Source organism: Vicugna pacos, chromosome 6, assembly GCF_048564905.1.
Source record: "Vicugna pacos chromosome 6, VicPac4, whole genome shotgun sequence".
Lineage (NCBI taxonomy): Eukaryota > Metazoa > Chordata > Mammalia > Artiodactyla > Camelidae > Vicugna > Vicugna pacos.
This window is the reverse complement of record NC_132992.1, coordinates 68,092,593-68,119,327: the sequence shown is the minus strand read 5'-3', so window position 1 is coordinate 68,119,327 and position 26,735 is coordinate 68,092,593. Positions and strand designations below refer to the sequence as shown.

The following is a 26,735-nucleotide window of genomic DNA, read 5'->3' as shown; positions in this document are numbered from 1 at the left end:
GCCCAGCCTCCTGGGTTCAGCGGCCGCCGTCCTGGCCCAGAGAAAGGGGGCGGTTCCTCAGTCTCCGCGGGTTGTAAGGACCTAGGATCGGGGTTTCAGGGTCTGGAAGCTGGCCAGAGAGACTTAAGGGAAAAAGTAGAGTGAGAACAAGAGTGAACTGAACAGGCAACTAAGCAGTTTGTAAGGGAGGAGTAAGAGGGTTTACAGTAGAGTAGAGACAGCAGCATAAAAGTTCTACTGGGGTGATGGGAATTAAATTCAGAAGCAAGAAATTTAGGGAAACTTAGCAATCTGGACGAGGCTATGGAAATTGAGAGCCAAAGGCTGGTTCACTTCTTGGTGTTTATCCCCAAACAAAAAGGTGAAACTAAACTTTCAGTAACTTATTTCCACTGCAGGCTGATAAAAGTTTGCTAAAGCCAGATGCTGGCTATCCTTAAAAGGGGTATAATGCATGTGGGTTTCCATGAGGAAGACTAAAAGGGTGTTGTTGCATTTTTGCTTAATTCCTGCGTAAATAGGAAATAGGGTATGTGTGTGTGTGTGTGTGTGTGTGTGTGTGTGTGTGTGAGAAAGCAAGCTAGTGCTAATACTCTAATACAATATAATTTTTTAAACTTTAAAGTTTTACTTTAATAAAACAGCTTTATTACAATTTATATCATTTTTAATAAATTGCATGTATTTAAAGTGTGTAGTTAGCAAAGTTTTGACATATGTGTACACCCCTGACACCGTCACCACAATCTGCTTATCCATTTTCCTGTTGATGGACATTTGGTTTGTTTATAGTTTGAGGCTATTAAAAATGAAGCCGCTATGAGCCTTCATGTATAAATCTTTGTATGGACCTGAGCTTTCTTTTCTCTTGGGTAAAAACTTAGGAGTAGAATGGCTGGATATATAGTAGTTGAATGTTTAAATTTTTAAGAACTTGCAGGACTATTTTCCAAAGTGGTTGTACCATTTTACATTTCCATTGGTAGTGTATAAGAATTCTAATCCGTTTGTATACAAACCATCTGTTAGTATGGTCAGCCTTTTAAATTTTAGCCGTTCTAATGAGTGTGTAGTGATACCACATTGTGGCTTTAATTTTGCATCTTCCTTCGACTAGTGAGGGTGAGCGTCTTTTCCTGTGCTTATTAGCCTTCAGTGTACCTTCTTTGTTAAAGCATGTGTTCAGATCGTTTTCCTGTTTCTTAAGGGGTTGTTTCTTTTCTTACTGAGTTTTGAATTTTTTATATATTCTGAATAGTCCTTTAGCAAACATAGGTTTTGAAAATATTTTATCCCAATCTATGGCTGGTCTCCTCATTCTCTTAATAAAATATTTTAAAGAGAAGTTTGTAACTTTGATGAAGTCCAGCTTAATCACTTTGTTCTTTTATGGACTTTGAATTCTCTGCTATATCTCAGAAGTCATTGCTTAAATGTTAAAAAGTTTTCTCCTATGTTTGCTTTCAGAAGTTTTATAGTTTTCAGTTTTACATGTTGGTCTGTGGTCTATTTTGGTCTAATTTTTTTTAATGTGGCACAAGATATGAAATTAAGTCCTTCTGTTTTGTTTTCCATTCAGTTGTTCCAGCACTGTATGTAAAAGACTATCCTTTCTCCAGTGATTTAACTTTGCACATTTGTCAAAATCTGCCGTCCATATTCGTGAGGATCTAGTTCTAATCTCTTTCTTCTGTTGATCTTTCTGTGTATCATTATACAAATACCCCACTGTTTTGTGTACAATAACTTTATGTGTCTTGAAATCAGATAGTGGTTGTCTTCCAACTTTTTCTTCTTTTTCAAAGTGGGTTTGGTTATTCTAGATCCTTTGCATTTCTGTGTGAATTTTAGAATCAGTTTGCCAAATTCTACCAGAAAAACCTTGGATTGAACTGATCACTTTTGGAAAAATTGACATCTTAATGATATTAATTATTCAGATCAATGGATAAGATCACTCCACTTATTTAAGTTGATGTCAATTTCTCTCAGTGATGTTTACAGTTTTTAAGTTACAAGTCTTTCACAACTTTTGTCAGAATTATTAGTAAGTATTTAATTTTTTTGTGCTGGGTAATAGTATTCTTTAAAAATTTTAATCTCTAATTGTTCATTGCTAGTATATAAAAATAGGATTGATTACTAGCTTTTTTTTTTGTAGATTCCATCAGGTTTCTACATAGACATCTATAATGCTATCTCTACATAAAGATAATTTAAAATATTCCTTTCTAATCTTGAATCCTTTTATTTCTTTTTCTTGCCTGATTGCACTGGCCAGAACATCTGGTACAATGTTGAATAGAGGTAGTGTCTACCTTGTCTGATTTCTGATCTTAGAGGAAGATATTCGGACTTTCACCACTGGCTGTAGATTTTTACATAAATGCCCTTTATCATGTTGAAAGTTTACCTTCTATTGCCAGTTTTCTGAGAGTTATTGTTAGGAATGGATGTCGGATTTTGTCAAATGATTTTTTTGATCTGTTAATGTGATCATACATTACCAGGCTTTCTCCAGATTCTTGGAATACCATGGACATGAATACCATAGACATGAATATTGCTCCTACAAGATCCTTAGTCACGCAGTACTTTTTAATTCTCTCCCTTGTGCGCAAGGGAGAGGGAAAGAATGTTAACTCCCTAAGGACTTTTAGGGAAAGGCTTTTAAAGGTAGATTGAGGGAGGGGGCCACAGGGTACCTGATCAGCTTGTGCTCAATTCTCAGATTGGTTGGTATCAAAGTAAAGTTTTGAGCATCGTCAGGCTTCTAGTTTCAGTTGGTCTGGGGTCTACCTGCTTGCAGTCTGCAGTTTTCTTCTGATGGGGGTCTGTTTCCTGCAAAAACAATTTAGGAATGTGTGAGGCCTTTATCTATATCTTTCAGGGAGCTAGAAGTTCTGTGATTCTGCTCTGTGGTTGATTTATAGCCCAGATTTTGTCCTCTGGAAACTATGTACATACTTCAGTGGAACAGAGATAGAGTTAAGCTTTTACTCCTGTGAGTCTCTAGTTATTGTGTCAAAGACCCAAGCCTTCAGGCACTTTGTTTTACTGGGCTTGTTAGGCCTGTGTGCTCCAGGCCGTTCCCTCCATCCTTTTCCCAAATGCCTCTACTCCTGTCTTCCTGTCTCAATATGATTATTCATTTTCAGTTTGCTAATATGGTAACATACATTGATAGCTTTTCAGACCAGCCCTGTATCCATAGGATAAACGTCATTTGCTCATGGTGTATTAGCCATTTTATATATTGTTGAATTCATTTGCAAACATTTTGTTTGGGATTTTGCCATCTATGTTCATGAGGGACGTTGGTCTGAATTTTTGTATCAATGTAATGTTTATATCTGATTTTCACATCAGGGCTGCAAAGGACTAATTGGGACGTATTTCCTCCTCTTCAGTTTTTTTGGAATGTTTGTATAAAATTGTTTTAATTACTATAGTTTTTGTAGTATTGTCTGAAGTCTGAGAGGGTTATGCCTCCAGCCTTGTTCTTTTTCTTCAGTGTTGCTTTGGCAGTTCTGGGTCTTTTGTGATTTTATATAAATTTTAGATTATCTGTTCTATTTCTGTGAAAAATGTCCTGGATAATTGGATAGGGATAGCATTAAATCTGTAGATTGCTTTGGGTAGTATGGCCATTTTTATAGTTCTCTACATGTAAGTCTTTTACCTCCTTGGTCAGGTTTATTCCGAAGTATTTTATTTTATTTTTGATAAGATTTTAAAAGCGATTATGTTTTTACTTTCCTTTTCTGATGTCTCATTGTTAGTGTAAGGAAATGCAACAGGTTTCTGTATGTTAATTGTATCCTGCTACCTTGCTGGATTTATCAGTTCTAATCGTTTTTTGTGTGGAGTGTTTAGTTTTCTAGATGTAGTACCATGTCATCTACATACAGTGACAGTTGTACCTCTTCCCTTCCAATTGGATTCCTTTTATTATGTTGAGATATATTCCCTCTATACCCACTTAGGTAAGTTTTTATCATGAATGGATGTTGAAGTTTATCAAATGCTTTTTTTCTTCATCTGTTGAGATGATCATGTGGTTTTTGTCCTTTCTTTTGCTCATGTGGTGTATCACATTGATTGATTTGCATTTTTCTTTTCTTTTCTTTTCTTTCTTTTTCTTTCTTTCTTTCTTTCTTTCTTTCTTTCTTTCTTTCTTTCTTTCTTTCTTTCTTTCTTTCTTTCTTTCTTTCTTTCTTTCTTTCTTTTCTTTCTTTTCTTTCTTTTCTTTCTTTTCTTTCTTTCTTTCCTGGAAGATTTTCATCTATTTTTTTTAACACCTTTATTGTGGTATGGTTCCTGTACAGCAAACTACACATATTTAAGATGTACAATTGGATGAATTTTGATACATGTATACATTCATGAAACAACCACCACAATCAAAATAGCTAACATTTCCATTACTCCCCAAGAGGTGTAATTTTCAAATTTCCAATTTATCCCTTCCTACCTCCTTTCCCTTCTGGTAACCATAAGTTTGTTCCCTATGGCCGTGAGTCTGTTTCTGTTTTGTAGATAAGTTTATTTGTGTTTTGTTTTTGACTTTTTTTTTTTTTTTTAGATTTGACATATAAGTGGTATCATACGGAATTTTTCTTTCTCTTTCTCGTTTACTTCACTTAGAATGACAATCTCCAGGCCTGTGCATGTTACTGCAAATGGCATTATGTTATTTTTTATGGCTGAGTAGTATTCCATTGTATAAATGTACCACAACTTCTTTATCCAGTCATCTGTTGATGGATATTTAGGTTGTTTCCATGTCTTGGCTATTGTAAATAGTGCTATTGTAAACACTGGGGTGCATGTGTCTTTTTGAGTTATATTTTTCCTGGATATATGCCAGGAGTGGGATTGCTGGATCATACACTTATTCTATTTTTAATTTTTTTAAGGGATTTCCGTATTGCCCTCCATTGTGGCTGCACCAAATTACATTCCCACCAACACTGTAGGAGGGTTTCATTTTCTCCACAGCCTCTCCAGCAATTATTGTTTGTAGACTTTTGAATGATGGACATTCTACCTGGTGTGAGGTGATATCTCATTGTAGTTTTGATTTGTATTTCTCTGATAAATAGCGATATTGAACATTTTTTCATGTGCCTGTTGGCCGTTTGTATGTCTTCACTGGAGAATTGCTTGTTTAGGTCTTAGGTCTTCCACCCATTTTTGGATTGGGTTGTTTGTTGTTGTTATTAAGTTGTATGAGCTGTTTATATATTCTGGAAATGAAACCTTTGTCAGGCACATCATTTGCAAGTATATTCTCCCATTCCGTAGGTTGTCTTTTTGTTTTGTTTATGGATTCCTTTGCTGTGCAAAAGCTTTTAAGTTTAATTAGGTCCCATTGTTTATTTTTACTTTTATTTCTATGGCCTGGGTAGACTGCCCTAGGAGAATATTGCTAAGATTTATGTCTGAGAAAGTTTTGCCTGTATTTTCTTCCAAGAGATTTATAGTGTCTTGTCCTATATTTAAGTCTTTAAACCATTTTAAGTTTATTTTTTGTTTGGTTTGTGGGAGTGTTCTAAGTTCATTGATTTACATGCTGCTGTCCAGTTTTCCCAACACCGCTTGCTGAAGAGACTGTCTTTACATTGTATATTCTTGCCTTCAAGTTGAATAAGGTTCTGGTGAAGTCTTTTCCTTTACTGGTTAATTTGTTTTGAGGACACTCTGGGTGTATTTCAAAATGGTTACTATTACTCTTGCCATATATCAAAAAAATCACTTTTCTCTTCTTGGTCAAACACATGGTGAATTTTTTCCTGGTGTTTACTATGAGAATTTGGTAGTTTCCAGGCGGTCAAACTTACAGCAATGTAGGGACTCCCTTTAGAGTGAGCCCCCAAGTTTTTAACTCTGATGCTAATCTACATTTAAGCTCCAAAAATTTGTTAAAGTCATCGTTTAAGTGTCACTGGCTCCAGCCACTTCTGTTTCAGGTGAGCTTATTTGTATTCCTTGTGTTAGCCTGTCTCTCAAGTTTGCCCTGTGGCCTCATTTCTCTGATGACCTAAGGACAGTCAGTGATTTTCAGTCTGTTTAGCTTTTTGCTTTTTGTGAGGGTGGGAAAACAAGCTCTTTACATGTCAGAGTGGAAACTGGAAGGGCAATTTGTGCAATTTGTATTCTTTTTGTTTAGAAACAAACAAAAAGAATCTTTAAAAAAAAATCCCCAAAGCAGCATTTATTTACCCATTGAATTCCAAAACATTTAATTTAGAAGTCTGGCATTTCATAATCACCCATCTTAATTGACTTGGGCCGACGCACATGGCGCTGTCAGTATACATAAGGACAATAGCCAGAGTTACAAAAAATAAATCCGTGATTCTTAAACAAATCACAATCAAAAACATAAGTTACAGGTATCAAAACTTTAGATGCATTGTATTGAAAAGAAAGTTTGTGCACGTCATAATTTAAAGAGGCAAAACAAAGCGCGCCTGAAACCTCACATTAAACAGGTTATTATTAAGCTGGTAGACAAGAGCCAGTGGTCTCTGTCTCAGCTTAGCTTAACAGTTTTCCATTAGCTAAAGAAAGAGGTAGGAGGGGGTGAATTTGTTTTCACATGCACAAGATGTACTGCTTAATAAGACACTATCAGCTTGTTTAAATGGACCTTCTGAGTACTGATGGATATGGCTACAGATATCATCAATTTTGGTAAATGCCCTACATACATTTGAAAATAATGTGTATTCTGTGATTTTTGAGTGTAGTGTTTTATATGTATCAATTAGGTCAGTTTGATTAATGTTTAATTTCTTCTCTGTCTTTACTTATTTTTGGCTGCTTGTTTTGAGTAAACGTCTTCAAATATCCTAGATTTTTCATTTCTTCTTTTTAATCTCAACTTGTGCTTCATATATTTTGAAGCTACGCTATTAGGTGCATACGAAACACTGTGGAATAGCCCTTTTTAACCTATTAAATATGCTTCCCATTACCTTGATTTATACCTCTTTATTTCTGTCAATACCTTGTCATCTTTTAATATGGTTTGTTTTTGTAATGTTCGCATTGTTTACTATTATATCTTAGTGTTCACATGGTTTATCTTTTGCTTTTGACCCTTCATAACTAACTTCATAACAGATTTGGTTATGTTGGGTTGTTTAGTAAAGAAATCAAAACTGAAATAGCCAGTGTAATTACAACCACCCTTACATAGTTTAGGAAAATCATTGGTAACTCTTGAAGATCAACCCACTTGTAGATGTGAAACAGGTGAGTTAAATATAGGTGTAACTGATACCATTATTCCTGTATCATCAAAGGTTTAATCATGGCACAAATGTTTGTAATTCCCCAAAACTCAATCAGCTGCTCTTAGATTACTATTGTTGAAACAATTAAAGCTTTTTTAGTCAAGCTTGATAAGGATGTATTTCTGATTTATCATTATTCAGTCATTTTTTATTACCTCAAAAACACTTTGAAGAATCCACTGTACTAGAGGTTTTGTGAAAAGATATATTATTTTTAATTTATAGCTTTACTATAGACCCAATTTCTAATAGAGAACCATTTAGTTCTATTAACTTTTGTAAATTTTGTTAGTTTGGTTTTTCAGGGGATTTTCCCATATTGCTAAAATTTTCAAATTTACTGACATAAAGTTGTTTTATGCTCTTTTAAAAATGTCTTTATGATAGATACTATGTTTTCTCAATTTAGTTCTTGATCAGTATTGCTAGGTGTTTGTCAGTTCTTTACAAGGAACCAATTTTTGATTTGATTTTCTTTTTAATATTTTTTTTTATGTCATTGTTTTATACTCTCTATTTCTTAATTCTGCTGTTAAATATGTTAATTAGTTTTTATCTTCCTAGCTTTGTGACATTATATCTTATGTAAAATACTTTGTCTTTCTCCTTTTCTAATGTATACCCCAAAGCCAAAAATTTCCATGTAAGCATTACTTTAACTACATTCTGTAAGTTTAATATATTGTATTTTCATTCAGAGCAAAATATTTCAATTACATATTTTAATCATATTTGGACCACGGCTTATTTAGAAGACTGGCTGTTCTTTAACTTTGAAGCAAATGACTATTGTCTAGTTCTTTTTTTTTATACAATTTTATTTTTTAATTCCACAGGTAAGGAACATACATTATGCAATTTTAATTTTTACCGTTTGTTAAGACTTCCCTTATGACCACGGGTATCATCTATTTTGGTAAATACCGTGTGCATTTGAACCTAACGAGTATTCTCCATTTTTGCCTGTAGTGTTTTATATGTGTCAGTGAGGTTAATTTGATTAACTTTGCTTAAATCTTCTACTTCATTTTTTTTTTTTTTGGCTCTGATCTGTCCATTGCTGAAAGGAGTGTGTTAATACCTACAAGTAGATTCTGAATTTTTCTGTTTCTCGTTTTTGTTCTGTCAGCGTTTGCTTTCTGTATCTCAAAGCTATTTGTTAAGTAGGTACAAATTCCTGTTGAGTTTTATCATATTAAACATATCTCTATGTAAGTACTTCATCTTTTCTATAATTAATATAATTTGTTTCCTTTCTTTTGCCAATATAAATTAGTAAACTATTGTTATTGTTTTAGAGTAGAAGTCCTTTCCTCTCCATTCAGATGTTGAACCTGTTCCTCTGGAGCATGTTGAATTAGATTCTGATTTACACTTAGAGCCGATGAAGGGGCAGTAGGAGTATGTCTCGAAGACACTAGTCATACACTAGCAGGATAATTTCCTGAGCTAATTACAATCTCTCCAGCTAGAGGTGGCTAGACTTCTCATACAGGAGAGGTCAAGGCTCCCTCCCTGGTAAGGGAGACTCAGAGATACTTGGGAGGATTTGGATACTCAGAACCAACCCAGTCCACCTGAAATTCCCGTTTTCAAATGTCAAGGTTTTTCCTTTCTCAATCAAATTTCCTACTTCAGTTTTCAACTTATGCTGTGATTCTGTAACTCCACAGTTAAATTTTGATTTCCTTTGAAATTGGCCCTGTGGCTAAAACAAATGAGAGATTGTTTTAGGTCCACCGTTATCAGCGATCTGAGCTGAGAATTTAGAACCTTGAGCCTCATTGTCTCATTGTGCAAAATCTACATTAGAATGCAGTATGGCAATTCCACCTCTCAGTCCTTGAGATACTTACAGGCATCATCACAGCCCTCCCTTGGTCCCCCACACACTTGGTTCAATAGAGCACTTCGCAGTCAACATTAAGTGGTAATTAAATTAATTGTGATGCTACTACATGCTTATTCGCCATTCAGCAGGAGTTCAGCAGTGTGTTAAAGCCATGGACATGTCCAGGTCAATCTGAGAGTCCCATTCTGTCTGTCCCTCTTGACAGCATCTTGGTACCAGGTCCTGTATCTGTCAAGATCTAATCCAGAAAAGAAACCCACCAAGAATAATTAATATAGGGAATTCTTGAAATGGTATTAGAGAACTGAAAAGGTAAAAGGGGAACAACGGAGATACACAGAAGTATGAGTTGCCAGAAGGAGTTCCACCCCTAAGATTGGTTGGGGTTGTCATAACCTAGAAGCTCTCATAATGAGCCTCATAGATCTGGACCTGGACTGTAGAAGATAGGGCATTACCAGTCTAGGTGATGCTGGTAATTTAGGAACTGAAAAAAGGGGTAGTGTGGAGTTGATTGCTGTACCTCTTGTAAGGTGATGCTGAGCTTGTGCTGGTTCCTTAGGGACTTGGAAGAAGGTCCTCCAAAACTCGGACTCAGATCTCTGAGAGGTGCTACCTGCATGGGGCTTGTGTCAGGGAACTTTGTGGTATAACCTGGAACATCTGAGGAAGAGGCAGTTGGGCTGACTGGTGTGGGTTGCCCAGGGTACTGCGGGAGGCTCTGTCCGTCTGGTTCTGAGACTTCTGATGAGGGAGCATTGTCCACTGGGTACCTTTGATAGGGCTTGATGGAGCTGGGTCTGGGAATGTAGTACCCAACTCCTGCCACAAGAGCAAGGTGCAGGAGGGTCACTGCAAGTAGCTGCAGGCAAACAGGTAGAGCCCCTTGTCGTCTCCTTTTGTCATTTATTCTCTCTCTTGTGCCCTTCTTGACAAACTTCAGGAAACCAGCTAGAAATGGGGCAATGTATGGATTCTTATCTCCAGCTGCATAGACAAAGTACATTTTAGTTTTGGGGTTCGGAAAAGAGTTCATAATCAGCATAAGAGGTGTCATCAGAATGCTGCTATAGCTTCTGTGATGACAGGTACTGTCAGGTGACAGTGATCTGTGCAAAGCTCTCTGGTATTTCCTGTTCTTTCATTTTATTGTGGCTCACTAAATTGCTCTCATGACCCTGTATGGTTTGTGGCCTAAGTTTAAGAAACCCTAAATTAACTGTGACAAAGAGTGAATGGAGACACGGTAAAGTAGAGATTTTGAGGAGTTTGAAATAGCTGCTGGAAATTGAAGAAACAGTTCATTACTGACACAGAGGAATTTTCTCAGAGTGCTTGAAGTGCTGGTAATGTTAGAAAGGAAGGGCTTTGGAGTGACACTGGTTTACATAATCAGTGGTGATGTGGTGTTCCTTCAGGACTTGTCTTTGGAGTAATGCAATAGTGACAAAGACTGGTATGCCTCAAACATTCTCTACCTTGAGCTTTTGTATTATTACCATGTCATATTTCTGATGAAGTTTAATATATTTTCCTCTTTATGATACTTTATCTTTAATAATCCTCTTCAAACTCACACATTTCCATCTTAATATCCCCAAATCTGTAGGAGATACTAAGAATATCATGAAGAGAGACCTGGAAAGGAAACCTGGTCATTAGGCTTTTACCTGTGTCAGAGATGCTTTCCCTAAGAGGTTTCGTCTAGTATTCCTGGCTTCTGGTAGTCATCCGTTAGTTCTGGAAAAATATGCAAGTGTATACAGGTGTTTTTGACATCATAATGCTGAGAATATTTCTCATGCTCTATACTGCTGATCCCATTTGTGCCCCTATTTAGAATACTCAGGCCACCAGTATGTTTTCAAGTGTGTCTCCAAATTTATTTTAACTTTTGTTTTCAGATATTAAGCATTTATTGATACTGAAAGTCAGCAAATGAGCAAAATTAGCTTTTACCTGAGCTAAAATGTATGTTTTCAACAGGAATGAAGTAAGTCCATTTGAATTGTGATCTTTGAACATTTTAATGAAATGACTCTAGTTTTAAATTCCTCAGTCTAGCTTTCTCACCAGCCATGTGAAATATAAAATAGAATCTATATTTACACAGCCAAAACAAGTCTTTTATGATTGAGGACATGATGCAGCTGGGCTGACTGGAGAGACGCTTCTGTAATTCGGCTGTTTGCCTTGTCCCCAAAAATAGCAGCCTCATTCTCTGTTACTCCATCAGAATGGCTGCCTTCCTTTGAATGCCCAGGGGTTTTCTGCAGATAAGAATGAATTATAAAATAAAAATCTGTCTTGATTGGAGGGGCTTTCCCAAAACTAATGAGTCCCTTAAGTGAGGTTTACTTTGACTGCTAACTTCAAATAGAATGGGGAGTAGATATCTATGGAAGAAAAGGGGAGATGGAGCAAACTGTCTGAATAAAGGGACAAAAAATGGTGAGTTTTTTTTGTTTGTTTGTTTGTTTGTTTTTGTGGTGTTCACAAGCTTGCTGAAGATAGCAGGGTACCAGGAAATTTTTGGGTGGAGGAGAAATTGAGAGTCAGATGTCAATCTTTTTTAACATGGAAAATGTCATGTCAGCTTTCATGTTTAGAGAAGAGTATGTAACGAATCCTCATCAAGTAGAGTAATTACCCACTTATGATCAATTTCCTTCATCCTTTTCCCTGGAAACCTGCTCTTCCCTCACTCCTTGCCCTTACATATATATGATACAGTCTTAGGCATTTTATTGATTCAAGCTTTGTTCCAGTTGAGATCACTTTCTTTTCTCTCTCTCCCATCCTGCCTACCCCAACCACCCCATTCTAGCTTTTTTTTTTTTTTCTATTTTCACTTTCAGCACTGCAGCTCTGATGGTCCAACTCTTCCAGGACACAGATCCATAAAGGTCAGCCCTGCATCCTGAACAGCTCAGAGGGAGGAGCCGGACCAGTAGTGCCTGATGCCCTGTCCTCTTCTGCCCTGGGCAGATGGCTCCATAATGGCAGTGGGTGAGGCCCTGATGCACATCAGGGTCACCGTTCTGCTGCTCTGGCTTGGGGTGTCTCTGTCCATTTCTGGCCACTCTCGGGCCAAGCCTTCCCAGCACTTCTACCAAGAATTGGTGATCCCCTTGAAGGCACCTGGCAGGGACAGAAATGCAAAGGCTCCAGGCTGGCTTTCCTACAGCATGCGGTTTGGGGGCCAAAGACATATTGTCCACATGAGGGTCAAGAAGTTCTTGGTTTCCAGACACCTCCCAGTGTTCACCTACACAGACCAGCGTGCCCTCCGCCAGGATCAGCCTTATGTTTCTGATGACTGCTACTATCATGGCTACGTGGAAGGGGTTCCTGAGTCCCTGGTTGCTCTCAGTACCTGTTCTGGAGGTTTTCGGGGAATACTACAGATAAATGATCTTGCTTATGAAATTGAGCCAGTTAGGTTTTCTGCTACATTTGAACACCTGGTGTATAAGATAGACAGTGATGATACACAATTCCCGCCTATGAGATGTGGGTTAGCAGAAGAGGAAATAGCACGCCAATTGGAGTCACAAAAGTTGCATAATTTCACTCTGATGCAAAGTTCTTACTTGGGCTGGTGGACCCACTTGCGGTTTCTTGAATTCGTAGTGGTCGTGGACAATCTTCGATTCGTTCACTCACAAAGTAATGTGTCAGTGGTACAGCGTGAAACAGTCGATGCTGTCAATATAATAGATACCTTGTATGACACTCTTGACATTGATGTAACTTTAACTGGGATTGAAATCTGGACTGAAGGAAACCTAATTGCCATCGATGACATAGATACGATGCTGGAGGATTTTGCTCTTTGGAAGTTTTTTGGCCTTGATGACCGACTGCCACATGATGCTGCCCATCTTTTCATAAAAAAATCATTTGGTGTAAAGCTTGGAGTTGCCTACGTTGGCGGAATATGTCAGCGTCCTTTTAATAGTGGAGTTGATGTTTTTGAAGATGAGAGTCTGTATAGTTTTGCACTGGTTGTGACCCATGAGCTTGGCCATAATTTAGGTATGCAGCATGATGATCAGTGGTGTGTGTGTGGACTTCAGTGGTGCATAATGTTTCCTACCAGACAGGTGACAAACAAATTCAGCAACTGCAGTTATGCCCAGTATTTGGACAATGTTATCAGTAATGGATTATGTCTTTACTCTCCTCCATATCCAGGGAATATCTTTAGGCTGCAGTATTGTGGGAATCTTGTGGTCGAAGAAGGAGAGGAGTGTGACTGTGGAACCACAGAGCAGTGCACAAATGATCCCTGTTGTCTATTGAACTGCACTCTGAAGCCTGGGGCCACTTGTGCTTTTGGGCTTTGTTGCAAAGACTGCAAGTTCATGCCATCAGGGGAACTCTGTAGACGTCAGGTCAGTGAATGTGACCTTCCAGAGTGGTGCAATGGGACATCTCATCAGTGCCCAGAAGATGTATATAGGCAGGATGGGATTCCCTGTAGTGATGACAGTGCCTACTGCTATCAGAAGAGATGTAATAACCGTGATGAACAGTGCAGGGAGATTTTTGGCAAAGATGCAAAGAGTGCATCTCAGAGTTGCTACAAAGAAATCAACACCCAAGGAAATCGATTTGGTCACTGTGGTATCAAAAACACAGTATATGTAAAATGTAAGGTCCCTGATATCCTATGTGGGAGAGTTCAGTGTGAAAATGTGGGAGTAATTCCTAATCTGGTAGAACATTCCACAGTGCATCAGTTTCACTTGAATGACACCACTTGCTGGGGCACCGATTATCATTTAGGGATGTCCATACCTGATATCGGTAGAGTGAAAGATGGCACAGTGTGTGGTCCAGAAAAGATATGCATCCACAACAAGTGTGTCAGTATGGTTCGTACGCCACAAGCCTGTCAGCCTGAGACCTGCCACATGAAGGGGATCTGTGATAATAAACAGCAGTGCCACTGCAACCCTGGATGGGCACCTCCCGACTGCAAGCACCAGAGCAATGCAAGTAGTAATGACAGCAACCTGCCTTCTAATCCCCAAGCAGAAGATGCAGATGGGAAGAGGGGGAGCCAGTCATTATTGTGGCTTATTTCTTTGATTTCTTTATTTTTATGTTGCTTCTTTGTGCTCTATAAGAAACTTAAAAAGGAAAAGGAGGAGGAGGAGATGGAAGAAAAAGAAATGGAAGAAGAAGAGATGGAGGAGGAAGAAGATGACTAAGGCTCCTGCTTCATTAAAAAAAAATCTCATTTTTCTTTTAATAAAGAAGCATTAGGGCAAGTCTGGCTGTTTAACAAGAAAAAATTTAAGGATTCCTCATGTCAGGATCATAAGCATTAATATTACACTGAAGGATTCCTAGCATGTTCTTACTTACTCTTCAGTGTTTTAAGCTATATTAAAAGTTCATTTTTTTTGCCTGGAAATCATCTCTTTGTGTTTCCTGAGCAAAGTCACATTTTTAAGCTAACATCTATTCGTTGTAAACCTCCTCCCTCCTTTGTACTCTTAAAATGTAATACCCAGGGTATGCTGCTACATACCTCACTTCTGTTTTGCTAGCTCTTTTCCAGGTTGCTGTGCCAAAAGGCAGAGCAGTAGTAGCCTGGAATGATGAATGAAGGGGGAAGGGAATTTACTTTCTTGTGTGCTAAAAGTTACTCTGTCATTTTGCCAGGGACCCTCACTCTGGTAGCCGTTTCGGTTTTAGATTCCAGTTTTGTTGACTCTGTTAGAACCCTCCTCGTTCTTCACTAGAAGTACCAGCACCAGTTGGCCGCTGACACTTTCAGAGAGCTGAATTGCAGCTCTGGGGTTAGCAGTGTGGTCCTTCTCTGAATCAACAGCAGCAGCTGGTCACTTGACCTCCTCAGAGCTCTTGTCCCTTCTCCTTTAATCATCAGTCCTTGAAAGAACCCAACTTCTTTCCTTTGTTCCCTTGGCCCTATGGCTGCTAGGTGCTTTCAGTAGTTACTTTGTTGTGATAGTTCAAGTTCTCCAGCAGCAGACACTGAATTAGAGTTTAGAGAGAAAGGGTAAGGAAGTCAGTTGTGCAGATGAGAAACAGTACTACATCATAGCCTTGGCCAACCTGGGAGCAAGCTCTGGTATGAACATTGCCTGACAGACTAGTGTTGAATTGGGCCAAAAAGGTCTGGTCTTCATATCCTTCCCCTGCTCATTCACTGGATGTGGAGTGCCCAGGGAAGAGTGAGATCTTGGTCATGCACCTCCCTGCAACTGAGGCTGACCCCAGACAGTAACATCTGGGGGCTCTCTGCTGATCAGAATCCCAGCAGCTGGTCAGCAAGACTTTCCTGGAAGGGAGGATGAAGGTGGCTTATTTGGAAATTCCTCCAGTCTGATTTTTGCATTGCTCTAATCAGCTTTTCCTGGTAAGTTCTAGAAGCTGCTCCTCCAGGATTCTGGCAGGCATCTCTGCCTGTAGGGAACTACAGAAGAGGGGCATTAGTGGGGTGAAGAACAGACCCTACTACTGTATTTGGCACTGGGGCTGAAATTGATACTTATTGTCTCTCTCCTCCACTATCCATACTAGTTTCCCTCTTCTCTAGATGGCATTCTGATGACTTTGGTTGGATGTTAACCTGAATGTTACCCAGACCCTTATCTTTAAATCACCTGTTCCCATGCCTTGCTTAGGCTGGGATTGTGAAATCTATCCATTTATAGTCACAATAGAGCTAGGGAATACAAAGACGTACCTAAGGAGATCACCTGGGTTTCACACATATGTCCTATGCCCCCATCATATAACAGTAGCCCTACCTCCTCTCAATGACTGGGCTCAGTTATGCCTATCAAGACTTTAACACCTCTGCTTGCTACTGCAGGGACCCAAGGAACACAAAACACCCAGGTGGCACCTTATACTTCCACTGGGACTCTACTTTTGTTCTCTGGTGAAAATATGACCCATTTGGCAACTCTGTGGAGCCCAGAGTTTTAGGGGACAGGAAGCATAAAACACCCCAGTGAATCAAAGGGAGTGATGGTAAGTGGTGCCACTCCTACTGCCAGCCCCTGGTTCCCAGACCCACATAAAGATCTCTGGTTTAGTGTGAACAGTCCATCCTGGAATGGTACCTGTATTAGCGTTCCCCAGAGAAACAGAACCAATAGGATATGGGGATTTATATATTCACCCTTTCCCCAGAAGAGGAAGTAAAGCCCTTGAAAGATGTTTATTCCTCTAGATGTCCTGCTTGGATTGGGTTAGTGTAGTTTTCCATTGACCTTAATCACAGGGTATGGTAACACTAAGAGATACCCTAAGGTATTTCCTGTATTCCAGACATACTCTTCCTTGTCTCTACCAGTTTTCTCCTTGGTAATCAGGATCAGTCACCACAGCCATCACTGTAGCTCCATTCATTGCCTATTGATTCAGAGGCATGAGGAACCCAAATTGGCCAGGTGGCTGTCCAGTTAATGGAATCATTGTTGTGTCTCCTGGTGGAAGCATTCCTCCCTCTAGGAGTTAAGTCCTCTAGGCTACCAAAGCATAAAGTCACAGGAACAGGAAGCAAAGATTTTGCTAGTGGGGAATGCAGGTTAATAATGAGTGGTGCCACTTCCATTTCCACCTCTTGATTTCTGGAGTCATGAATCCTGGGCATGGGAGAAACAGCACCATATATTGGACACTGATTCAGAGCATATACAGCCTTCTGGAGAACCTTGCCTCCACTCTGAAAGGTATTGGCACCTAGCTGGCACTGTAACAGAGTCTTCAAAAGGCCATTCCACCATTCTGTCAAGACAGCTGCTTCAGGATGGTGGGAAACATGGTAAGACCAGTGAATTCTATGAGCATGGACCTATTGCTGTATTTCTTTTTCTGTGAAGTGATCAGAAACAATGCTGTGTGGAAAACCACGATGGTTGTTAAGGTATTTTTTAAGTCCATGGATGGTATCTTTGGCAGAATTACTGGGTGCAGGAAAGGCAAATTTTATCCAGACTGTCTGTTCCAGTAAGAATAAAATGCTTCCCCTTCTATACTGGAAGCAATCCAGTGTAATGAACCACCTTTTGACATGCACCTACTGGCTGGCTGATCAGCTGGCTGATCATCCTAGGAAATGTTGCCATATTGAGAGCTCAGTGTTGGTCTATGCCAGTTCAGATCAGGCAGTTAGTAGTGGCTGTTGCCTGGCCATCCTTGGTGAGTGGAAGTCCATGTTGCTGAGCCCATGTATAGCTGCCAACCATTATGGTCACTTTGTTTATGAGCCCATTGGGTAATGATGGGTGGCTGGGAAAAGAGGCTGGCTGGTATCCATAGAATGGGTCATCCTATCCACTTGGTTATTAAAACCCTCTGCTGAGGTAACCCTTTCGTGAACATCCACAAGGGACACAAATATCTTCATTTTTTTTTCGCCCTTACAGAGAGATCTATCCACATACCTCTTTCCCATATTTCTTCATCACCAATTTTCAAATCATGTTCCAGCCATGTCCCTGACCATGCAGCCAAACCATTGGCTACAGCCCATTAACTGGTATATAATCACAGATCTGGCCATTTCTCTGTGCAAGCAATGTGCACAGCTAGGTGCACTACCCGAAATTCTGTCCATTGGAAGAACTTCCCTTCATCGCTGTCCTTCGGGGACGTCCCAAAGAAGGGCCACAGTGTTGTAGCTGTCCACATTCAGTTGGTGCACGCGTATCACAGAGAACCGTCTGTAAATCAGGCCTGGGTCTTCTCTTCCCCTGTCAGCTGATCACAGGGAACTCTCCATGAGGCTCTACTGGCAGGCCCTTCAAGGCCCTTCAAGGACCTGCTCGGGCCTGACCCTGTGTGTATCCCTTCCATTTGATGATGAAGTGTTACTGTGCAGGCCCACTTTATAGCATGGTAGGTCAGGTAATACCCACGGTGATGGGCAGCTCAGGTTGTGTGCTAACTTGGTGGCCCATCATCAAGCATTCAGTATCTGGTATGGCCCAGTAATAGGCCAAGAGCTGCTTCTCAACAGGAGAGTAGTTATTCAAAGCCTCTGATGGCAGAGGCTTGCTCCAAAATCTTAAAGGCCTGCACTGTGACTCCCCTATAGGGGCCTGAGAAAGCAGCATCCCTACCAGCCACTGATACTTCAGGCCCCATTGGATCTGAATGGATTGAATCATATGGCCCAAGGAGCAGAGCAGTGTACATAGCAGCCTAAACCTGTGGCAGAGCTTTCTCTTCTTCTGGGTCCCACTCAAAACTAGCAGTTTTTCAGGTCAGGCAAATGTACTGGAGTAACACACCCAAATGAGGAATATGTTGCCCCCCAAAGCCAAACAGGCCCACTAGGTATTGTGCCTCTTTCTTGGTTGTAGGAGAGCCAGACAGAACTTACTCTTTATCTTGGAAGGGATATCTTGTCATGCTCCACACCATAGGACCCCTAAAAATTCCACTGATGTAGAAGTAAGTTTTAATCAGACTTACTTCCCACCCTCTGACATGCAAATGTCTTACCAAAGAGCCTGGAGTAGTTACTTCTTCTTACTCACTAGGTCTAATCAGCAATAATGCCATCAATACAGTGGGCCAGTATGATACCTTTTGGAAGGAAAAGGTGACTGAGATTCTTGCACACTGAATTATGACATAGAACTGGAGGGTTGATACACCTCTGAGGGAGAACAGTGTGTGTATTGCTGGCCTTGCCAGTTGAGAGCAAACTGCTTCCAGTGGGCCTTACGGACAGGTATGGAGAAAAGGCATTTGCCACGTCAGTAGCTGCATACAAGGTACCAGGGGATGTGTTAATTTGCTCAGGCAATGCAACCCCATCTGCTATGGCAGCTGCAGTTGGAATCACCACCTGGTTAAGCATACAATAAAGTAATCCGCTGTCATTCTCCAAGATCCATCTGTCTTCTGCATGGGTCAGACTGAGTTGAATGAGGATGTGGTATGAATCACTACTGCATCCTTCAAGTCCTGGATGGTGGCACTGATCTCTGGGATCCCTCCAGGGATGTGGTATTAGTTTTGGTTTACTATTTTCCTGGGTAGAGACAGTACTAATGGCTTCCACTTGGCCTTTTCTACCATAGTAGCCCTCACTACACAAATAGGGAACCAATGTAAGGATTTTTGCAGCTGCTAAATATGTCTATTCCAATTATGCATTCTGCAACTGGAGAAATAACCACAGGGTGGATTCAGAGAGCCAGTGGACCTACTGTGAAATGAGCCTGAGCTAAAACTCCACCGATCATCTGACCTCCATAAGTGTCTACTCTGACTGGAGGGCAACAGTGATGTTTTGGGTCTTCTGGAATCAGAGTCAGTTCAGAGGCAGTGTCTGGTAGTCTCTGAAAAGTATGATTATTTCCTTTTCCCCAGTGTACAGTTACCTTGGTAAAAGGCCACAGGCCCCTCTCAGGAAGGCTGGGAGAAAGTTAACTGTATAAATTTTCATTAGTGTAGTCGAGTCCTTCCTCAGGAGGACCTGTCCTCTCATTCATTCATGTAAACTGGCTCAACTCTGGGAATTGATTAAGTGGCTGTGACTGTTTTTGTGATTTGTGTTAGACTTTTGTGCACTTGACTCAGGGGCTTTCTGCATATGTAGATAAAGAAAGAATTTCTATTTCATTTCTAGGAACATCATGAGTAACTAGCAAACACCATAGGTTTGCATGAGCCAGACTATTCTAATGGCTGCTTTGGCTCTACTGTTCATTACAGTAACCATGCCTACCTTGTCATTGGTGGCTGAGTGCTGCCACCTGGGCCCTGCCACCCTAAGATCCATATATTCCCACTGCATCTAGGTTTCCCAGTTGAATAGCTGTGGTTCCCACTCTAAGATCTGTCCTCCAGAGAAGGGCCATCATGGAACCCTTCAAAGTTGTTGGACTCCCCTCACAAATTTATTTCTCAAAATATTAGTGAAAGGTATGTCCTCTGGACCCTCCTAGTGTAGGTAAGTGGGCCCTAAATGACAAGATCACTCTAACATTTCAATCTCCCTAAGCTTCTGGGTCCTTTCCTCTACATTAAACCAAGGGAGGTTGGGCATTTCCAGTTGGCCTTCTTTTGGTCATGTTTCAGTTAAATAACCAACAAATTATTAGAGCCCTTTCTAACTCCCTGAGCTACAACATTAAATGCAGGATCTTAGCTTAGTGAGCCCATATCAATAAATTCGGCCTGACCTAACTTTATGTCCCTTCACCATTATGTCCTACACCCTTAGAATCCATTCCCACACAAGTTCTCTGGATGTCTGCTTGTATAAATTTGAAAACTCAAATAGTTCTTTTGGAATATAGTGCACCTCCTCATGGGTCACACTTTAGGGGTCTGTTGGCCCTTGAATCTTCAGGTCTGGAAGTGGAGAGGGGTGGTGGAGTGGGCCCTGAGGAGAACCAGCATTGTCTTGCATGGCAGCTATCTCAGGAGAGGGCATTACTGTTTCCTTAGGCAATGCAAGGTTAATTCCTCAGATGGAGATAGAAAAGCTGCTGTCACTGTGAGTGGGGAGGCTGTTGCTTCTGGGAGTGGGGAGGCCAATTCCACTGGGAGTGGGGGAGCTCTTCCCCTGGTCAAGAAGACTCATTAGAGAAGGCTGAATGTCTTCAGTTTCATCAGGGTTTTCCTACACATCCCTATCCCAATTTATAGGATTTTGTTCTTTCCTAATCAGTCCCTTCACTCTAACAGTAGACACCCTGTGAGGCTAGGAGTTCAATTTCTGTTGTAATTTAGCTAGTGGCAAAATGAGGTTCTGTATTTGATTTTCATCAATTTCAGCCCTGTGGCTCCAAGAGCTAAGGCTCTCAGGGCATGCATAGGAGCTCTTAGGTCATTTATGGAGCACTTGAGCTGGGAATTGGGATCCCTTGGTTCTTTCACCACTTTGTCCAGCAACATTAGGCAACCAATCAATGTCATTTATCCTTTAGTTTTCAAAAAATGTCCAAAAGTATCATATAGTCACTTTTCTCTCTGCTTCATATAGTGGTTCTTTAGGAGTTTCCAATGCTGATACATTGCATATCTTTAATCGACAGTTCATCATTGACTATCAGTGCTCTCTTTACTACTAGAAAGAGCCATTAGAGTCTTTAATCAGATTAGAGAGCCAATTTTAGAAACTCCAGAATCAAGTCAGAAAACTCATCCTTTAAATTTAGTTCCTCTAAAACCACTCCTGGTATTAAAATCTGTGTTAGTCCAGATTCTTCAGAGAACTACAACTGATAGAGTATGTGCTCGTGTGATTATAGAGGCTGAGAATTTCTGGTCTGCCATCTGCAAGATGGAGAACCAGGAGAGCTGGTGGTGTAATTCTTTCTGAGTCTGAAGACCTAAGAATCAGAGGAGTTGATAGTGTAAGACCCAGTTCAAATTCAAAGCCTCAAGAACCAGGGACACTGATATCCAAGGGCAGAGAAAATGGTGTCTCAGCTCAAGCAGTGAAAGCAAATTTGCCCTTCCTCTGCCTTTTTGTACAATTTAGGCCATCAGTGATTTGATGATGCACACATGCATTGGTGAGGGTAACCTTTTTTAGTCAGTCTACTGATTGAAATGCTAATCTCTTCCAGAAACACCCTCACAGACATACCCAGAAATCATGTTTTAGCAGCTATCTGGGCATCCATTAGCCCATTCAAGCTGATACACAAAATTAATCATTACAAGGGATGGAGTGTTAAAGAAGTTGCAGCCCTCTTTAATCTATCAAATGTATCACACTCTCAGCGAGATTATGGTGAGTATAAATTCGTATACAATGCAGGTGGTAATGAGAACTGGTAGAACCTCAATGAAGTGGAATTTGCTGATGTTCAGTGAAAATACGTATGTACTTAACCTTGAACCCAGCAATCTTTCTGGAACTCTATACTAAAGATATACTTCTTAACTTTGAAATTACTTTGGTATAAGCTTCTTTGGGGCATATATCAGCAAAAGATTGGGAGCCACACCAATGCCTACCCATAGAGGACTACTTGAATAAAATATAGTACTTCCTCACAATGGATACTTGGCAACATTTAAAATGGATAGGCAAGATTTACTTACAGTGATATGACATGATCTCCAGGACTAGTTCTTAAGGGACACAAACTTATCTACATGAGCTTTCCTGGAGGCTGACATCTTGATTGGATCATTAACTCCAAGACCTAGCCCCACCCAACAGCCTGTACGGAAGCCTCAGGCTAAACAACATCAGGAGACTTTCTAAGCCACAAACAACTCTAGACATGGCCCTACTCACCAGAGGTCCAGGACCAAACTTCACCCAGCAGTGGGCAGGCACCAGCTCCTCCTGCCAGGAAACCTGCATAAGCCTCTAGTCTAGCCTCATCCACTAGGGGCAGATACCAGAAATAAGAAAACAACAATCCCAAAGGCTGTGGAAGGAATCCACAAACACAGGCCAGATTGTACATTGGGACCTGCTGCACCCTGGCCCTTGGGTGACAAGAGAGGAGTGTACTGCTGGGACGCATAGGATGTCTCCCACAGAGGGCCACCTCTCCAAGGTCAAGAAACATAACTAACCTACCTAAAAATACAACTAGAAAGATAGACAATATAAGGCAGCAGAGGAATATCTCCCAGGCCAAAGCACAAGATAAAATTCCAGAAGAAGAAATAAGGGATGAGGAGATAGGCAATTTACCTGAGAAAGAGGTTAAAGTAATGATGGCCAAGATGTTCAGAGCACTCAAGAGGAATATAGATGCACAGAGTGAAGTTTTTAGCAGAGTTTGAAAATATAAAGAATACCCAAACAGAGTTGAAGAATAAAATCACAGAAATGAATAACACACTAGAAAGAACCAAGAAAAGACTAAATGAGGCAGAAGGACTGATCAATAAGCTAGAAGACAGATTAGTAGAAATCACTACTGCAGAACAGAAAAAAGGAGAAAGAATGAAAAGAAATGAGGATAGTTTAAAAGAACTCTGGGACAACATGAAGTGCACTAATACTTGCATTATAGGGGTGCCAGAAAGAGAAGAGAGAGAGAGAGAAAGGACCTGAGAAAATTTTTGGCGAGATAATAACCGAAAACTTCCCCAACTTGGGAAGGGAAACAGTCACCCAAGTCCAGGAAGCTCAGAGAGTTCCACACAGAATCAACCCACAGAGGAACACACCAAGGCACATAGTAATCAAATTGACAACAATTAAGGATAAGGAGAAAATATTAAAACTAGCAAGAGAAAAGCAATGAATAACATACAAGGGAAGTCCCATAAGGTTATCAGCTGATTTTTCAGCAGAAACTCTACAGGCGAGAAGGGAGTGGCATGATATATTTAAAGTGATGCAAAGGGGAAACTTACAACCAAGAATACACTATCCAGCAAGGCTGTCATTCAGATTTGGTGGAGAAATCAAAAGCTTCACAGACAAACACAAGATAAAAGATTTCAGGACTACCAAACCAGCTTTACAACAAATGTTAAAGGAAATTCTCTAGTCATCAAACTATAAGAAAAGAGAACAGATAGAAGAAAGAGAGGGAAAAAGAGAGAGAGAGAGACCTACAAAAGATTGTTTTGGCTATTCGGGATCTTTTTATTTTTCCTTATAAATTTTGGGATTGTTTGTTCTTGTTCTGTGAGGAATGTCGCAAGTATTTTGATGGGGGTTGCGTTGGATCTATGGATTGCTTTGGGTAGTGTGGTCATTTTGATAGTGTTGATTCTTCCAATCCAAGAGCAAAAGATATCTTTCCATTTCTTTATGTCATTTTAGTTTTCAGAGTATGGGTAACCTCCTTGGTTAAGTTTATTTCTAGATATTTTGTTGTTTTTGATGTAACAGAAATGTCTCTGCTGGTTATAAAATTCTGGTTTTTGAAGTTAAAAAAAAAAAAGTGAATGAAGGGCCGCAAATGGCAAAATAGCCTTCTTTTCTGTGGGTCAGTTGTTTCATTACATACATACTGCATCTCCATTATCTATTCAACTATTGATGTGCGCTTAGGATGCTTTCATATCTTGGCAATTATAAATAATGTTGCTGTTAATAGCAGGGTATATGTATCTTTTTGAGTTAATTCTTATTTTGTGCTTGGCTCTGTTCCTTTGATAATTATGTAAGTTTAAAAAGCTCAAGCTCTAAACATTCTTAGAAACAATGAAAAGTACATATGTGTAAATTTAAAAATATATGTGCATTAAAAAAAAAGATCTATCAAGTCATGAAAGACATGGAAGAAACTTAAAAGACATATTACTAAATGAAAGAAGCCAGTCTGAAAAGGCCACAAACTATACGATTCCAACCAAATGACATTCTGGAAAAGGCACAGCTGCAGAAACAATAAAAAGATCATGGTTTCCAGGGGCTTAGGGAGAGGGAGGGAGGGAGGGAGGAATTAATAGATGGAGCACAAGGGATTTTTAGGGCAATGAAATTATTCTGTATGATACTATAGTGGTGGCTACATGTCATTATGCATTTGTGAAAACCCACAGAATGTATAACATCAAGAGTGAACCCTAAAAAAAAAAGAGTGAACCCTAATGTAAACTATGGACTTTTGGTTGATAATGTGCCCATGTTGGTTCATCGCTTGTACCACATATGCCACATGGATGCAGGATGTTGAGGGTAGGGGAGTATATATGTGTGAGTGGGGAGAGCTATATGCGAACTCTGTATTTTCTGCTTAATTCTGTTGTAAGCCTGAAACTGCTCTAAAAGAATAAAGTATATTTTTTTAAAAAAAGCTTCACATATAAACAAAAGCTAAAAGAATTCAGCACCACCAAATCAGCTTTACAATAAATGCTAAGGGAATATCTCTAGGTGGAAAAGAAAAGGCCACAACTTGAAACAAGAAAACTATGAAATGCAAAAGCTCACGGTTAAAGGCAAACATATAATAAAGGTAGGAAATCGTTCACACACAAACTAGGAGGAAAGTTAAAAAACAAAAGTAATAAAATCTGTATCCACAATAAGCAGTTAGGGAAGACACAAAACAATGAAATGTGAAATATGGTATCAATAACAGTAATCATGAGGGGATGAGGGTACAAATGCAGGGTATTTAAAATGCATTTGAAAGTAAGAGATCAGCAACTTAAAGCAAACACACACACACACACACACACACACTGCTATACTAAAACCTCATGGTAATTGTAAACCAAAAATCTATAATAGATATACACACTAAAAGAAAAAAGAATCAAAATATAACACTAAAGACAGCACCAAAGCACAAGAAAAGACAACAAAAGGGGGGGGGAGGATCTACAAAAACAAATTCAAAATAATTAACAAAATGGCAAAAAAAACATACATAACAATTACCTTAAATGTAAACTGACCAAATACTCCAACCAAAAGATACAGACTGGATGAGTGGATATAAAATCAAGATCCGTATTTTTCTGTCTACAAGAGGCTCATTCACCTCAGGTCTACAGATACAGATACAGAAAGTGATGGGATGGTAAAAAGGTATTCTAAGCAAATGGAAATCAAAAGAAAGCTGGAGTATCAACACTTATATTAGACAAAATAGAGTTTAAAATAAAGACTGTTACAAGAGACAAAGATGAATTACATAATGATCAAGGGATCAATCAAAGAAGAAGATGTAACAATTGTAAATATATATGCACTCAACATACGAGCACCTCAATATATAAGGAAAATGTTAACACACATAAAGGGAGAAACTGACAGTAACACAATTATAGTGGGGGATTTTAACACCCCACTTGCATTAGTGGACAGATCATCCAGACAGAAAATCAGTAAGGAAACACAGGCCTTAAATGATGCATTAGACCAATGGGCTTATTTGATATTTATAGAGCATTCCATCTGAAAGCAGAATACACATTCTTTACAAGTGCACCTGGAACATTCTCCAGGATAGACCACATTCTGGGTGACAGAATAAGTGCTGGTAAATTTAATAAAATTGAAATCATATCAAGCATATTTTCAGACCACAATGCTATGAGATTAGACATTATGAGAAAAGAACTATAAAAAAATGCAAACATGTGGAAGCTAAATAATATGCTATAAACAACCAATGGATCATGGAAGAAATCAAAGCAGAAATTTTAACATACCTAGAGATAAATCAAATGGCACAAGGTTATGGGTTTGATCCCCAGTACATCAGTTAAATAAAAAATAACAATAAATAAATAAATAAACCTAATTACTCCCCCCCAAAACCAAACAAACAAAAAACCAAAATGAAACATGCAATCCAAAGCCTATGGGACACAGCAAAAGCAGTTCTAAGAGGAAAGTATAGGAATACAAGCTTAACGCCGGAAACAAGAAAAATCTCAAACAACCTAAACTTACACCTAAAATAACTGTAGAAAGAAGAAACAAAACCCAAAGTTAGTGTAAGGAAAGAAATCATACAGATGAGAGCAGAAATAAATGCAACAGACTAAAAAAGAGAGATCAATGACACTAAAAGCTGGTTCTTTGAAAAGATAAACAAAATTAAACCTTTAGCCAGATTCATCAAGGTAAAAGAAAAAGGGAGAGGGTCCAAATCAATAAAATCAGAAATGAAAAGGAGAAGTTACAA

General features: G+C 39.5%; 3 protein-coding genes across 9 annotated transcripts in view; 2 read left to right on the top strand and 1 right to left on the bottom strand.

Annotated features, from left to right (window-relative positions):
- Nucleotides 1–26,735, bottom strand: part of LOC102531629 (disintegrin and metalloproteinase domain-containing protein 21) — an 86,455-nt gene that overhangs the window by 19,352 nt on the left and 40,368 nt on the right. Inside the window, exons 2-5 of one of the 6 annotated variants that reach the window (XR_012073721.1) lie at nt 12,750–12,861; nt 10,827–10,896; nt 9,680–10,143; nt 2,706–2,841 (exon numbers count right to left, since the gene is read on the bottom strand). The gene's annotated coding sequence lies outside the window, so the exon portion shown is untranslated. Of the gene's footprint in view, nt 1–2,705; nt 2,842–9,185; nt 9,395–9,679; nt 10,144–10,826; nt 10,897–12,749; nt 12,862–26,735 lie in introns of those variants that run through there. The other 5 variants (XR_012073719.1, XR_012073720.1, XR_012073724.1 and 2 more) reach the window with 5 other exon arrangements.
- Nucleotides 1–26,735, top strand: part of MED6 (mediator complex subunit 6) — a 64,350-nt gene that overhangs the window by 28,435 nt on the left and 9,180 nt on the right. The window lies entirely within an intron of this gene.
- Nucleotides 9,177–14,581, top strand: LOC102531386 (disintegrin and metalloproteinase domain-containing protein 20). 2 transcript variants are annotated; one of them, XM_072963319.1, is made up of 2 exons: nt 9,177–9,234; nt 12,015–14,581. In XM_072963319.1, the coding sequence occupies exon 2, from the start codon at nt 12,117–12,119 to the stop codon at nt 14,373–14,375; it is 2,259 nt and encodes a 752-aa protein (XP_072819420.1). In that variant the 5' UTR covers nt 9,177–9,234; nt 12,015–12,116; the 3' UTR covers nt 14,376–14,581. The 2 variants fall into 2 exon arrangements, with proteins under 2 accessions (XP_072819420.1, XP_031535046.1); XM_031679186.2 differs by lacking the exon at nt 9,177–9,234 and adding an exon at nt 11,023–11,149.